Below are 15,267 nucleotides of genomic sequence, written 5' to 3'. Positions count from 1 at the left end.
TCTGCTCTTGGTCCTTCGGGGTTAGTGTTTGGGATTATAATCTTAGCGTCTCTGTGACTGACTGAGGACTTCATGTCTCCTAATAGTACAAGTCTTTCCTATTGTCAAAGTATCCGCATGTCTGAACTTTATCCTATTTAATGATAATTGGCTATTGGGGTTTTCTGTGGCAAGACCAGAAGTGACTTACTATATAGTGCAGTCAAGATCTTCCAACTGACCTGTGCCCACTTAGTGTTAAACTGACTTGATTGTTCAGTGTGGAGAAAGGTTTTTTTCAACTGACCTATATTGCTTGAGATGGTATCTTGTAATGCTGTTAGAAATTGCCTTGTACTTTAAATAAACCACGCTTATCCTCTGGTATTATTTACTCACGTACGTTACTCTGATTTGGTATGCATTTGAGGATGCTTTCATTCATAGCCCACTGCTGGACATCTCTGTTCTTTCCATAGGATTTTCCATTCCTGTGCAATTTGAGAAAGAAAATGATTCTTTTAATATACTACACAAAGTGATCTTTTCCTGAAGTTCCATTTTTCCCAGTACTGATCTAAATGTTAATTTTGGGTCCTCACTGTCCATAGCAGTTAATTGTCCTCACTTCTTTCTGCAGTGCCTGTTGTTGCTTCTGCAAATGTTAATTTGTTTCCCTAAAACTCGCTTATACAAGTTCCTGTAACTTTGCACACTTACTATGCCCTTGTTTGGAATTCCAGTTTTGTACTATTTTCTCTACCTTATAATATCCTGCTGCTGTTTAAGAGAAGGACTGTAGGTTGTACTAATCTCTCTAGTAGTTTTCCTTACAGGATTGTGTCTCCAGGCAGGACAGAGTTACCCACAGAGGTTTCTTTGCCAACCTCCTTTTGGGGTTAATACTCTTTCATTAATTTTATAATTAATAAGCATATCACTGTGTCTGTTATACAGCTGTCTTCATAAGTTGAATAGTTAAGTATAACAACATCAGTAACTTCTGATTGTGTTTTTTCTTAAAAAGAAGAGGTTTTTTTTTTGTGAAGAATGCATTTTCTATGTGAAACAATAGTATTACTTGACAAATTGCTCTGCATGCTTAGTAATTTTGAAGGTTTGTTCTTAAACTTGAAGGAGATCCTGGGTAAGACTGTTCAAGAATACTTGAATATATTTAACACAAGCTACGCAAGTAGATTGTGTTAAATATTTTGGCTATTATGTGAGGAGTGCTTTCTGTATCCTGTTACAGTTACTGATGATAATTTGTCCTAAGCATGTTGTTTACTTTACAGAATTCTGAGGATGTCCGATGTAAATGCATCTGCCCTCCTTACAAAGACCATTCAGGCCATATTTACAACAAAAATGTTTCACAGAAAGACTGGTGAGTGTGTGTGGCATAAACAATTATAATGAGTCTTGTTGGTAAAAGGCTGGTGCCATAGTGATTATGTGTGAGTCTCCTGTGGTGGTACTAGGAGAAACGATATCTCTGTCATAACTTACTGGAACTTTTAAGTATTTCAGAATCCAGCTCTAGGAAGGGACCAGGCTTGAAATCCAGAGGTTTTGCCCTGTATTCTGTTTTCGTTTGCTTGTTTCCATGTTTAGTTATTTATTTAGACTTGGAATTAGAAAAAGGGAAGTTGGTGCTGTAATTTGAATTCAGTGATTTGAAATGTCACAAGGGCAAGGGAGCACGGCCATGGAACTAGGACTCGGGAGTACCGTCTCCTCTTTCTCCACTCTTGAAACCCATACTGTAATTTAGAGACTTGTTTCTGGAGGTTTCTTTTCCTCACAGTTGCAGCCACAGAGTGCAGTTATATGACATGGCCTGAGCTTTCTACCACCACATTTTTTAGAGAGAGGTCTTATATCTCTGTGCCCTGACAGCATGCTCTATTATATTGTTTAGGCCAGGTACAGCATTTATTGGACTCCAAGCTGAGGACTGATGTGCATGGCCAGGGATGAGGGAGAAGAAAAGACGTTGACAGTGATTTGTTACATTGGCATAGCTCCCTTGTGTAATTTCACCTTGAGTGTCATTGTCTGTGTGAATCATACAAATATAACATCATGTTGTAGACTTGCATTGTGCCCAGAGATTCTTGGGTCAGCCTATAAAAACGTGACATACTTCTTGATGTATTGGCTCTTCTCCAGTTACATTCAGAATTTATGAAAGACTTTTCAGTCTGATGAGTAGCAACAGATTGGTATCTTGATTACGAAAATTTCATGCCCCTGTGGAGGCCCACCAAAATAATTATAGGAATAAAATTAGTAATGCAGATGTGTGTAGTGGTGTGCCTTGATTTATTAAATTACTTACAGGAGAACTGTGAGGAATAACACTGTAAATTTCAATCTAAACTAATAAACATAAAATGTACTGTCCAATCAAAATTACTATTTTTGTTCCACATGATGAACTTAACCACATTAGTTCTACTATGACAAATTAAGTTGCAGCAGTGAAACATACTGGGAGAATTGCAGCTGCAGCAGACATTTCAGAGTAGCAGTATCACTGGGTTTATTGTTCATTACCACTCTGCAAATGAAAATGGGTTTATTTATTTATTTTTTTCCCCAGTGGGTACTGCGTAGTATGTGCCTTACTAGCAGAAAAGACCCTGTTTTCCTTTAAATCAATATTGGTATGGATTGAAGGAGGAATTATCTTTCAAGGCTTGACTAATTTTTTGGTGAGAGATACTGATGGATATAGTATCTTAAAAGCCTGTTTTCCAATCTTAAGTCTGTTTTGTTGAGATAATTTCTTCTGTGACCATCTGGGAACATTTTATGGCTTTGGTCTTCTGTTTGAGAGACGTCTTCTTGTCACTTCCAAAAGGCTTGATTGCTACTTTATGTGCTGTAAAATTGATAAATTTAGTGCCATATTTTGACTTCTGCATCACTGCAAGTAACTTATTGAATAGAATTGGTGGATGTGCACCATCCTTTAGGTATTTAGATCAGTTATAGACCAGTTACCTGTGAGACGAGCCAGATCTGTGTCTTTACGAATTATGTACAGTATAATGACCACTTACTGCTGGCTTGTCCAGACATAAATGAAAATTTAATTTTTAATGTTGAACCTGTAACATATAAGCAAGACACTCGTGTTTAGATGCTCACTTGGAGTGGTTAGTTCTTTGTCTTTGGACTCACAAACAGTGCCTTATGCTAACAGCAATATGGGCTGGGGTGCTTTGATACCAATAAAAGCTGTTCCTCCTTCTGGAGTTCGGAACTATTTCAGGCAATCCCATCCTGATGGACAGAGTGCTAGGCAAGCATAGTGATGCATAAACACCTAAAGGGTAAAGAACCCACTTCAAAAGTGCTGGTGTTTGTTGTACTTTGAACATATTGATGTACAGAGGCCAACTTCAGTAGTAATTATAGACACACAGGGAGAGAGGAGGACACCCTGTCTACAAGCTGAATGAACTGGAAGTCTGTGCGGAAGCTGCGCTTCTGACTAGCCTAGCTTGCCTTGGAAGAACTGCTTCCTTGGTGCTGTTACTGTGGGTGCAAAGGAGAAGGTGGTAATATGGAGCAGTTAAGTGGGAAAATCCATTAGAAAGGGATCAGCTTTTTCTACATTTTCCTTTAAAATTGCCATGGAATCGCAGTCCAAGGAAACACATCATCAAAATTCTAAGGTTCTGATAGATCCTATGCTTCCTAGCGACTTGAAATAGTGAACCAGAGGAAAAAAATACTGGTGTTAATATTTTAATACTGCTGTACTTAAGCTACATACAAGCTTTCTACCATACTTGTGCAGCATATTGATGCGAGCTTTCAATCATGCGAACAGAAACTGCATAGATTATAATTTGATTTTGAAGTTTGAGTGCTGCACTCCTTCACAAAGAATGTAATTGTACTTTCAAATAAATGGGGAAAACAAGCCTTCCACAGTCTGCTCCAGAGACTGTGACTTTACACTCAATAGTTGTAGTTGTGAAAAAGAAATATGAAGAAAATAGAAGAGATGAGTTGGTGGCTGGCCATGTATTGTGATCTAGCCTAGAAGAGTATTGAATCCTAAACTGCTGCCACCACTTTGGGCGTTCTGTTTCATTACCTGCTTCTGACTGTGCTAATGTTGAATTAACAAGGATAAAGGTGAAACATGATTTTGGTTCTCTTAGTGCTCTGCAGGAGCTCTGGGGTGTGAACTCTGAACAACCAACCTGAGTCAGCAAAAAGACCAAAATGACAGAAGTTATTGATGGTAGCAACGGTCTTACGGCAGCTGGACTCTAGTGCTGTGGTGTAGAGTGCCCGTACGATTGTCAACCGTGTTTTTTGGCATGGGACAGACTTACATTTTGTAATCTTTTAAGTCACGTTATGCTTTCACATCTAGCTCCATTGCTGAAAACTGAGTGGTATTTATTCACTATGTTGTTGCTTAGCGAAACAGCCCATATGACGTCTTTTTTGTTTTTTTTTCCTTTTTATTTCTTCTTCAATGCCTGTAACTCGTAATGGCAAGAAAAAAGAACTTCTGTTCGTGAACACCAAAGAGAGATTAATCTCTCTATGTATAATGGAAGGATGGAATAAGGCTGTTTTGAGTATGTTGAATAAAGAAGTGTATAGCTGGAATTTACTTTCATCCATGATGACAGTGTCAAATGATGCATCCAGGCTGGGATTCAGATCCTTGGACTTCTTATGCTAACAGCTTTAATGCTTTCACTGAAAAATGAAAACATTGTACTTAGAAAGGTCATAAAACTTGTTTAGCAGATTGTCAATAGCTGAATTTTTTGTTTAAGTAAAATAATTGTGGAGTAGTGATTTATTTGGTTATTTCAAACTTGGGTACCTATAATTTAGAACAGCTGACCTTAAGCAGAGGTGGCTTCTCTGCTCATGCAGCTGGGGTCTGCATGCATAGTAGAACAGGTTAGCTAAACCCAGCTCAAAACTGACCTGGTACTTTCTGTCTGTCTTCAGTGATTGTCTTCATGTGGTTGAGCCTATGCCTGTCCCTGGACCTGATGTAGAAGCGTACTGTTTACGTTGTGAATGCAAATATGAAGAGAGAAGCTCTGTCACAATTAAGGTAAATAATGTAATTTTGTTGGCATAAATTAAATACTTCAACCAATTAGTAAATATGTCTGTCTTTTAGATAAATTCTCTTCTTAAAGGGAAAACTTTTCTAAAGCAGCCTAAGATTTAACTTTTTTTCATGATGGTTGCTCAGGATTTATCTTGAGTAGTAACAACAGCATCAAGCTATGGCTGAAAGAGCGGGCATGAGATCCTTTATTGAAGATCCTCACTTTTGAGATTAAGCTTTATACCTTGCTGAAATTCAAAGTGTTCTAGGCCATTTTTTTTTTCCCCAAGCTTTGGACTTCATTTTTGTTATTATTTTTAGATGACCTCTCATTATTGAGCTGTTTCACTTGCTTACTATAAATTTTCTTTGTACATTGGCAAACTAAAAAGGGCAAAATTGTCAGTGTTCACTCTAACAACTGGTTTCTGTATTCTTCACGTTTTTATCCTATTGGAGCCATTGAACCCTAGGCTGGTGTGAATAGATTGTGTGGTCCATCTTTTCTTTTGTAACACAGGCTCCTATTTTTGGTCTTGTAGAAATTTGTTATTTCTTTTTGCCTTCTCATTTTTCTTAGTGACTGTTCGAATGCAGATCTATGCTAGAGAATGGAGAACATGCGGGAACCCCCAAATTTATCATCCCATTTTAATGGCCAAACTGAGCAGTTGTGTTAGTTGAGGTGAGATTTATAACACCAGGTTGTTTTAAGAGGGATGGCATAAGATCGTAAGATTTTTAGCAAGGCCTCACTAAGAGAAATTGTTTCAAGTCATATTTTATCTGCCCCAAACTCTTTTAATATTAGGTCATAGTTTGATGTCTTTTCTCCGTTCAGGGGTTTTGAGTCCTCTGATGACACTACTAAAACCACCAGGCTTATCACAAACTTTGCATGTACTTCTTTGAGAGATCGTGAGGGGAGATGTCTTTGTATTGACGTCCGTATTGATAATTCTGACATAAACTGCGCTTGCATTGTGTAGGTTACAATCATCATATACCTGTCTATTTTGGGCCTACTCCTTCTGTACATGGTGTACCTTACACTGGTGGAACCTATACTGAAGAGACGTCTCTTTGGACATTCACAGCTCATACAAAGCGATGAAGACATTGGGGTGAGTTCACCAGAGTGCTCGTGTACTTAGGTTAGCATAAAGATTGCGGTGGTTAGTCGTTAAGTAACTACTTGGGGTGAGCAGCTTTTTTTGTGCAAGCAGTGTAAATGGTTTTCCTGAAGGGAGAGGAAAAGAAAGCTGTGTGATGACTTCTGTGAAGCCACTCTTTCATTTTTCACTGGGCTAGGAAGTGGTAAGATTAGGACTCTTTCAGTTATCCTAACTCTAGACACAGATTATTTTCTCAGAGAAAAAGTGGAGTAGGAATGGAGGTAAGCTATGTAGGAAGTACAACTTCTTAAGTATTATTGATCCATATAGTTGTGCTAGTGACCACATTTATGCAGATTGCTTACGGCTTAGATTTCTCTCTATAAAAGAAAGCAGAGGGATTGCATCTTCTATTGCTCCAGTTTGAATTTGAGAATGCTAAAATTCAAGAAGAAATTACTGTAATGAAGTAAAATAGTGACCGATGCTGAAATAATGTCTTAGTGTTACAGCTAGAAACTAGAATTTGACAGTACATCCTAACAGATGAGAACAGCCTTTCTGGGGGAGGAAAAGGGGAGCAGTCCATTAATGACTCAGTTTCCTGTCATTACTGTCCTTTCCAATCTCCAACACAGTGTTTTTGACTTATAATAAAAATGGAACAAAATTCTCTTCAATCATTACAAGAAAGGATTATAAGACCTTATGAAACTATGCTGAAAGAGTGAGACACTTCAGTAACTGATCAGTGTGGATAAGGAATACTGATTGGTAGAAGTAGGTCGTCTGTGTATTGAAGGGGGACTTGGAATAGTGTAAAAATATGAACTATGGCTTTGCATCTGATGAATCTGTGTGCATCTGAACCTGATAAATGTGCATGCCTGGGAGAGTATTGCCATAAAGTACTATTAGGAAAGTTTTCTACAACAGCATCTGGGTTGGTGGTGAAGTGTCAGTGCTGAACCACACAAACTGATAAAACAATTCTGAAGTCTCAGCAGCAATGTACTTTCGGTATTGAGCCTTCAAGCAGCACTGCTTTTACTGATAAAGTCCACTTCGGGTGTGGTGTAACCTTAGAAAGAATTTTTGAAACCAAAACCAGCATATGAAATGGGAACATTGCCATCTGCTTAACCAGCAGACATGAGCACTTCATGACTATTGAAGTGAATGAGAGCTAGTCAAAAAGACTTAACATTTTTCTTAGTGTCTTACAATAAAATCGTTAAGAATATTTTCATGGCTCCTTCAAATAACTAGGAAGTTAATAGGAGGAGATAAATACATTTGTTCTTGGTGAAACAAAGTTATGATGGCAGCACTTTTTAAAATCTGTTTAAATGTCGTGTAGTTCTGATTGCCTTTTGTTTCAGTGGCTTCATAGGTCTGAAGGTGTCAAAACTGGTAAATGTTATGCTGTGTATCTGTGGATGTTCATGTGAGTTGGGCTCAGTTTCTCCAAGTTGTTTCTGGTTTTGGAGTGACAACTGTCATTGCTAAGTAAACTGAGGAAAAGTATATACTTTAGTTCTGCAAGTTCATCAACAGTAGCCACATCAGCCATTTTGACTTAAGAGCTGTTTCTGTTATGATGGGGGAGGATACTAAGTATTCAAAATCAAGCATAATAATAGCTTTTATCAGCTGTGCCTTCTTTATTTACCTTGATTTCACAACAGAAATGTAGGATTGTTAGCCAAGTTTGAGCTAACATTGTCTGAAGTGAAGGTTCTTTGGATAGGGGTATACTATTGCTATTATGTCCCATTGTTTCTGCACTTCCTTATGTATTATATTACATGGAGACATATTCCAGGTGTCTTTGTATTGACATCTTAAGATAACCCAGTCACTTCTAGGACGATATGAGGGTTTTGGTTCTGTTGGTGCCTTGGTTTTTTGTTCTGGTTTTTTTTTTTTTTGGTTGGCGGTAGGTTTTGGTTTTTGGGCTTGGTTTTTTTTAAGAAGGGATTTGAATGGCCCTTTTTCTGTCTGCATTCTTACAGCAGACTGAGCAGATTACTGCTTGAACAAGATGTACTGTATGCTGAACCTCAGACAAATTATTTTTATTTTATACTTTAGGTGAATTATATTAATACCTCCAAATCTGGGTTAGAATCTTCTGAATAGTAGGTAGAGAAGTGAAATCAATCCTGTGGCAGAACTCAGGTTAACTGCAGAATGAATTTACCTTAAAATCTGGATCTATTTTAACCAATTTCATTTTTTACTGTTACTGTGACCATAATTACTGTGGCTAGTGGAGTCACTATTGCTTATGTCTACAGGATTGCTCTGAACAAAAAGTATTTCACAGGTCCTTGCTTAGTTCATGTTGATCCTTTCCTGTTTATTCTCCTTCCATGACTCTGAACGTGAAACAGTTTAAGGACTCTCATGACTTATCCCCATCCTTGCCTTCCCTCTTGCAAGTTCTTGGGTTATTGATCTTTGTCACACTTTGGAAATACTGTGTGCATCAATTTTGTTGCTGAATTTCAAGCCAGTATGTTTGCTGGGTTTTGTTGCTCACGGGGGGCAGTGGCATCTGATGAATGTAAACTGCTTCCATAGACCTCTTTTCTCTTAAATTCTCTTTTCCCCTTGTCGTCTGCATAGAAGTGGACAGTACCTAGCATTTGAGCTGAGATTGTTGTTTATCAGGGAAGCCAGCACCATGTAGCTCATCCTGTGCTTTCGCTCCCACCATGAATTTTATGGCAGAAATGTGTTGCTGTCATGGTTTTGTTTCCCTGTGAATTAAGTTTGCCACCTGTTACGTGCCTGTTCTAGCTATATCCAACTGCATATATTTTTATTATGAGATTATAGCTCATTATAGTGGGTCAGGGATTGTCTCTTGTTACCTTTGAGCATGTTTCTTAGCCCAGTGAGGCTCATGTGTGGCTTTGGGACTTGTAGGCATCACTTCAATGGGTATCATTAATGATAATGTCTGTACTATTAAGAAATATCATAGAGCTGCTCTACACAGTACAAATTCATTTACAGATAAAGTGTCCATTAATGTATATGTCTTCAAAAGTGTTCTGTGAAAAAAAAGAAGTGTAGACACACAAAGAAGACAGTTATTTAATATGGGACATAATTACGTTGTTTTTTCATTATGCATTGCATGTATGATGCTTTCTGACATAGCAACGTGACTTTGTCCAAAACAGTTTGATAGCTAAATAAGTTCAGTTCTAACTCTTACTGTTTATATCTGGTTATATTTACTATAAGAAAATAAAGCTTTGCAGGTACTGCTAGAAAGCAGAGTAAATATTAAACAAGCATTCAGTTATTGTTGAGCTCTGTCACTTAAACAGCTGTATTGACACTGTGCTTTTAGACAGCTCAGTACAATAGGTTTAGTTTGGTAAATATCAGAGTGTGTTGGTTTTATATAGAAGCTATGTGTAAACATCTTGAACTGCCTGACGGTAAATGGCCAAGAGCTGGCAGAGAACTGACTCTTAATTCAGTTTTCAAGTGGAGTGCCTTCAGGACAATAACAGGAGGCTCCTGGTGCCTGGGTCTGTTGTAGGCTTCTGTCCCACCAGCTGCTAATGGATGCAAGACTGTGGTTCTGATCTTGCAGGTCACCGTGAGGTCTGTGGGCAGCAGATAATTGTTTGACAGTACTATGAAGTTTGGCCTATTTGGGAAACCTGTGGAGGTTACTGTGGGTGAGAAATAGAAGTAGAGTTCTAACTATTCAAAAACTTGCTTGGTCATTATTACTGGCAAGCTTGGTCATTATTACAAGCTTGTTGAAACAGCTTGTTTACCTAAAAAATTAAACCAAAACCAAAATACCCCCCGCCTCCTTTGGACTGTAACAACAAAGACAACTAATGTTATTGCTCAGTGGAATTGTTGAGATCTAACTAATGGTTTTTGCTATTCCAGGATCACCAGCCTTTTGCAAATGCACATGATGTGCTGGCTCGTTCTCGGAGCCGTGCCAATGTGTTGAACAAAGTGGAGTATGCTCAGCAGCGTTGGAAGCTACAAGTCCAAGAGCAACGCAAATCTGTCTTTGACCGTCATGTTGTGCTGAGTTAATTGTCTCTCAGTAAAATAACTCCAGGGAAGTAAAGTGGACTAATTGAAAGAGCTGGCTTATGTCTTCCTGATCCTGCCAATTCAGAAGGGTTTCGTTGAATGGTTCATTATTGATCTAAAAAAAATAATAAAGTATTTGAACTTTGAAGGAATATACTGGAGTGGAAGCAGTTTTAAAAGATTAACCAAAAGCTAAAATCTTTACATTTTCAAATGGCTTTTACTAACAAAACTGAAAAGAAAATAAACCTTAAGATATCTTGGGTTGCCACTGTGGTACCTTATTTACAGTTGTGATTTATGGTGTTTTTAACTGTATATTTCTCTCTACTATTTATGTGGTTAAAAAGTACCTGGGAACACAGTAATTACTTGCAACTCACTAATCACTTTATGTAAAGACTTTTTGTAAATATACTTGGATTTTCTGCTTACTGATGCTAGGTACGGGAAATCTTAATCTTGTATAAGTGTAGTTTTCATATCAGAGAATGAAATCCTAATTGCCTGTATTCATCATTTGGTTCCTTGCACTCGTACTTTCAAGATGCTTGTATGTCAAGTGATGTTTGCAGGTTTAAGGCGAAACTTAAATGGACACTGAGTCTTCGAGCTGCATACTTAAAGTACTGTGATGTAGATAAACTCAAATGCAGTGCATATAAAGACAGTGTTGGCATTTTGTTCTATTTTGCTTTAATAGCTTAATATATTGTATGTGTATATCTCTTTAAAAAAAAAAAAGAAAATCTTTTCCCTTTCTTTTCATGGGTAAAGTCTCAGGAGTTAGTATATGATGAAATATTTATTATAAAAATCTTCCTGCATTTGTCTGGATTGATGGTGTAAGGCACATGCTTTCTCTAGCGCCTGTCATCTTGGGAGTTAGGTGTATTTTTTATCTGTGATTCTGTACTTATCTCTCAAGAGGTGTACGGTTGCTAGATGACTTTCATATATCCCCTTTGGAATGTAACAATTAAAGATAAAACTGATTTTTGAAAACTGGATGTATGCTATCCGTATGTCATCTTTTTTTCTCCCTCATTAACCTACATGTAAATTCCATCTGTAAAAGCACTTCTCTGAAAATGCATCAGAGTAGAAATACTACTTGGTCAGTGCCTAGGCAAAGGAAGGATGGGCTCACCAAATTGCTAACTGAAAAAAGATTTTAATCCCTGACTCAAATTTAGCTATGCATATGTAGTTACATTATTGTCTTGCTCAGTTCTCAGCTCTGATGTGGAAGGAGAAATATTGTATGTTGCCAGGCACAGTTTGGCTTGCTTTGTCCACAGCCTGTGGGGCAGAGTAGCATGGGAAATAAAGGGCACCAGCCATACCTGTACACATGGTCTGTGACATCTGGAGTGGAAACATAGTTGCCCCATAGCAACATTTGCATTGACTGCAGCTGTTTTGCAGATACAGAGCTTCATTCTCTTGTCAGTCCTGTAGTCTTCCAAAAACAGAGTTAATCTGCGGGATTAAATCCAGACTTGGATTCAATTACTGTGTTCAACATCCCACCCTGGTAAGTAAATAACCTGTTATGACAGTGATGTACCTGGGGTCCCCTAAAGAAAAATGATGTAACTTGTGTGTTGAATACGTGCCTCTACCAGTTCTATTAAATGTTCTACCTCTTGGCTGCCTTTCTGATGAGGTCTGAAACTGGCGTGGAAAAATGAATGCAAAATAGAGCATTGCTGTGGGCCCACACTAGGGCAGCTGAAGCAGAATGCTTTCTTTGGTGAATGACAGTCCCAAGAAGACATGGCTGGGTATACGTAGCTCTCTTGGTAGTAGATCAAGTGTTTAAGCTAAACTGGTTTGGTTTTGGGTTTGTTTTGGGTTTTTTTTTGTGTGGTTTTAATTTGATTGATAGAAGGGTCAAATAGTGAAATAGTCTAAAGTGTCAGGTAATCCTGTAAAATACGGGAGTTCTGAAGTGGGTGTCCTATTTCCTTGCACCTGTGCAATTGGACAGCTATGTACTGATATATGTTGCATCTATATACCTATACCTGTCTTTGATCGTACAGATAGATTGCTCCATACTGTGTTTCTAAGCTTCAGCAAAACATTTGTCTTGGTGCTGATTTCTCACTGTTTCAAGTCTTGTCTTGAGAACCTCCATAAATTCTTTATTAGGGACTTTTTGTATGGTGTTATACTTCTTAACACTAAGGGAGTTTCCCCAAATTGTAGGTATAATGAACATTAAATTTGAGGCTATTAAGGTAACTAATATGTGTTCTCACTTCTAATCTAAGACAAAGCCAGTGCAAGTTTTTTCCAAACTAATGGCAATTTTCTGTGTTTAAAGTGAAGCTGCTAAAATGAGTTTACTTATGCCTTGATGGTAAATACTTAAATTCCAGCCAATTGTTTATATTTAAAGTATGAAATGCCAATAAATTAAAACACTGCATTAGTAAAGTGTAACAGAATACATTCAGAAAGTAAACAAAGTACATTCCTGTAATCTGGTTGTGTTCAATACAGTTTTCAAATTTCTAGCCCGTGATGCCAAGTTTTGTTGCCATCATAGCTGTGGTGTGGTAGGAAAAGCCAAACCAGAAATGAGCAGATCTAACTGTAAGCTACTTTGCATGTTGTCAATTGACTATAAATTGCAGCAGTTATTGGCTCAAGCTACATAATTCAGGTAAGAGACTTGCATATTGCTGTATCTAGCAACAGATCTTCATTGAGTATCAATGTTTTTGTAAACCACTTCTACTAGCTATTCAGTAACAGTGCTGCTTTAGCTTTTCAATGTATCATGTTTAATGTGATCTCTGATTAAATAAGGTATAAGAAAATGGAACATTAACTTCTTCTTTGAATGTCATTCAGATATTTTCAGGTATTATTCGTCAGTCTTAAAATAGCACGTCTTCTTTTCTTGGATTTTACCTGCATCTGAAGATTGGTGAGTCTCTAGTCTAAAAGGTATAATCTTAAGACTTCATGCAGGTAGTAAGGCAACAGATAACTGTTTTATGCAATGTTGTTATGCAGCAGAAGTGTCAGTACTAAGCAACAAATACTGCAAGTGTCTCTTTGAGGGGCTGGTTTTGGTTTCTTGCTCTGTATGATGTTTTACTAAAAAGTTGGGGGTTTTGTTGCTACGTAGCAGGCATTTTTCCTCAGACAGTGTTTTAAGTTGTTAGCAGTAGAAAGTTTTTAGACAGTAACCTGATGTGTAATTAGAAAATGGAAAGATGACTGTCTCGTATTTTCATTTTCTGCGTGTATATTAATGTAAAATGTGTGTTTGTTTGTGCCTACCTACAGAAGTACCTGTTTAAGATGCATGTGACTTTCTCTCTTGCCTAACTGCATGCTATAAATGAATTCTTAACTCATAGAATGTCTGTTGTGAGATCTAAGCCTATTAAAAAAAGATACAAAGCTGAATGCAGAGGCATTTTGAACTATGGTTGAAACATTTGAAGCTTTGCAAGGTTTTTGTCAGAATGGAATGTAGTTTCTAGTAACCTAGTTAAATGTTCATGTGTGTTTCCATTTTAGAGAGTGTAACATAACCTAAGTTTTTTAGACAGCAATGTGTAGATGTGGAAGTGGGTGGTGAGTAAGAGCATTTTTTGATAGATGCTGTGTAGGCAAGGATTGCTTGCAGTAGGTGAGGATGGATCACAGAAATTCTTTAAAAATCAGCTAGTTATTAAAAATTTACTTTTAGGTAGCTATTGAGTAACAATCCTTAGTTATGCTGATAGTTAGCTGTTGGAATAATGATATTGGGAAGGCGCTATAATGTAGCTTGCTGTAAATCAGTGCAAGTTTATATTTCTAATAAATATATAAGGGTGATTTTGAGTAGTTATGCTTGCTGTAATGCTGCTCTAAAGAGAGAGTGCATGGTTTTAGTAGGCCAGTCTGAGTTACAGGTTTCTAGCAGTGCTCCAATGACACTATAATTGGAAATATTATTAGGACATGCATTTTTTTATTTTAATAAATTACTTCATAATCCTTTATCAGTTGGATTGTATTTGGTATTTCCTATCTGTTTAATCTGCAGGTGAGTGCAGAAGGAGCATGAGGACCTAATGGGATGTTAGGTTTAGCAGAAATTCATCCTCTAAACTTTCTATAAACTTTTTTGTGGAGTGGATGTAATACCTGACAAACACAGAATTAAGGTTGAGATCCATTCCCTGCACAGGTTTTCCATCTGTCAAGATAATGCAGTGAATGAGACATCAAATGAATAGAGAGAAAAAATCATTTTCTTTGAATGCTTTTTGGTATGGATAGGGAGTCTGTTACTGGAATTGTAGATGTAATTTTCTTCAAGGAAGAGAAGGGGTTTCAGAGAATGCCTCAGATATTGGTCTGCTTTGTTTACTGTAAGTAGAGATGAAAGTTTTGGTGGATTTTGAGATCCTAGACCCATGTGGAGTACATAAAAGTAGATTCTCTTCATTTCTAGAGCTGAGGTGAGAGTGTTTGCTGTTTACTTTAGGAAGCATTAGTGGCTTTATTTTCTTGAAATCTATTGTGACTTATTTTAATCAGTGTTGCTGACTTGCACTTTCTTGTATTTTCAAATGGGATGTTGCCTGCTCTATGTTACAGTCTTCCAACACCCCTCTGAAATTTCACAAATGCATTAAAAGTCTCTTCTGGAAAATGCCAGTAATGCCAAATGTTGATAAGTCCAGGTGAGGTTTTTTCCTACTGCTCGGTGTGAGTTATTTAAACTGTTATGTAATTATGCATTTCCAGGTTAAACACAGAACCTGATGGATGCCAAAAACTACTGTAGCCTCATGGACAAGCTGTCCATCTGTTCTGAGACTCAGTGCATACAGCTGGCTAGGCCTTTCTGTGCCGACCCAGTGCTCACCTTTCACGTGTACCCAGAAACACCAAGCCAGGTCACTTGCTCTGAAGATTTGTCATTCCTTCCTTTCATGTCTGAGCATCTCATCATGGAGAATTTCT

At 37.6% G+C, this 15,267-nt stretch overlaps 2 protein-coding genes across 2 annotated transcripts in view; both read left to right on the top strand.

Moving 5' to 3' along the window:
- Positions 1-1,277: 1,277 nt before the first annotated feature.
- Positions 1,278-10,415, top strand: TMEM9B (TMEM9 domain family, member B; the record flags this gene model as incomplete). The annotated part of the gene is made up of 4 exons (XM_010014212.1): positions 1,278-1,369; positions 4,978-5,086; positions 6,076-6,210; positions 10,129-10,415. Coding segments are annotated over 4 exons (492 nt in total), but the record flags the coding sequence as incomplete, so codon positions are not given.
- Positions 10,416-12,503: 2,088 nt separating this feature from the next.
- The window catches only part of ASCL3 (achaete-scute family bHLH transcription factor 3), a 3,119-nt gene continuing 355 nt past the window's right edge, over positions 12,504-15,267 (top strand). The window contains 2 exon segments of the mRNA XM_010014211.1: positions 12,504-12,530; positions 15,060-15,267. The exon segment at positions 15,060-15,267 is cut by the window's right edge and continues 11 nt beyond it. Of these exon segments, the coding sequence (XP_010012513.1) occupies positions 12,504-12,530; positions 15,060-15,267 (235 nt within the window).

This window comes from Nestor notabilis, unplaced genomic scaffold, assembly GCF_000696875.1.
Source record: "Nestor notabilis isolate BGI_N333 unplaced genomic scaffold, ASM69687v1 scaffold7225, whole genome shotgun sequence".
In the NCBI taxonomy this organism is placed as follows: Eukaryota; Metazoa; Chordata; class Aves; order Psittaciformes; family Psittacidae; genus Nestor; species Nestor notabilis.
Note: the sequence above shows the minus strand (reverse complement) of the source record. Positions and strands in the feature narration are given on the sequence as shown.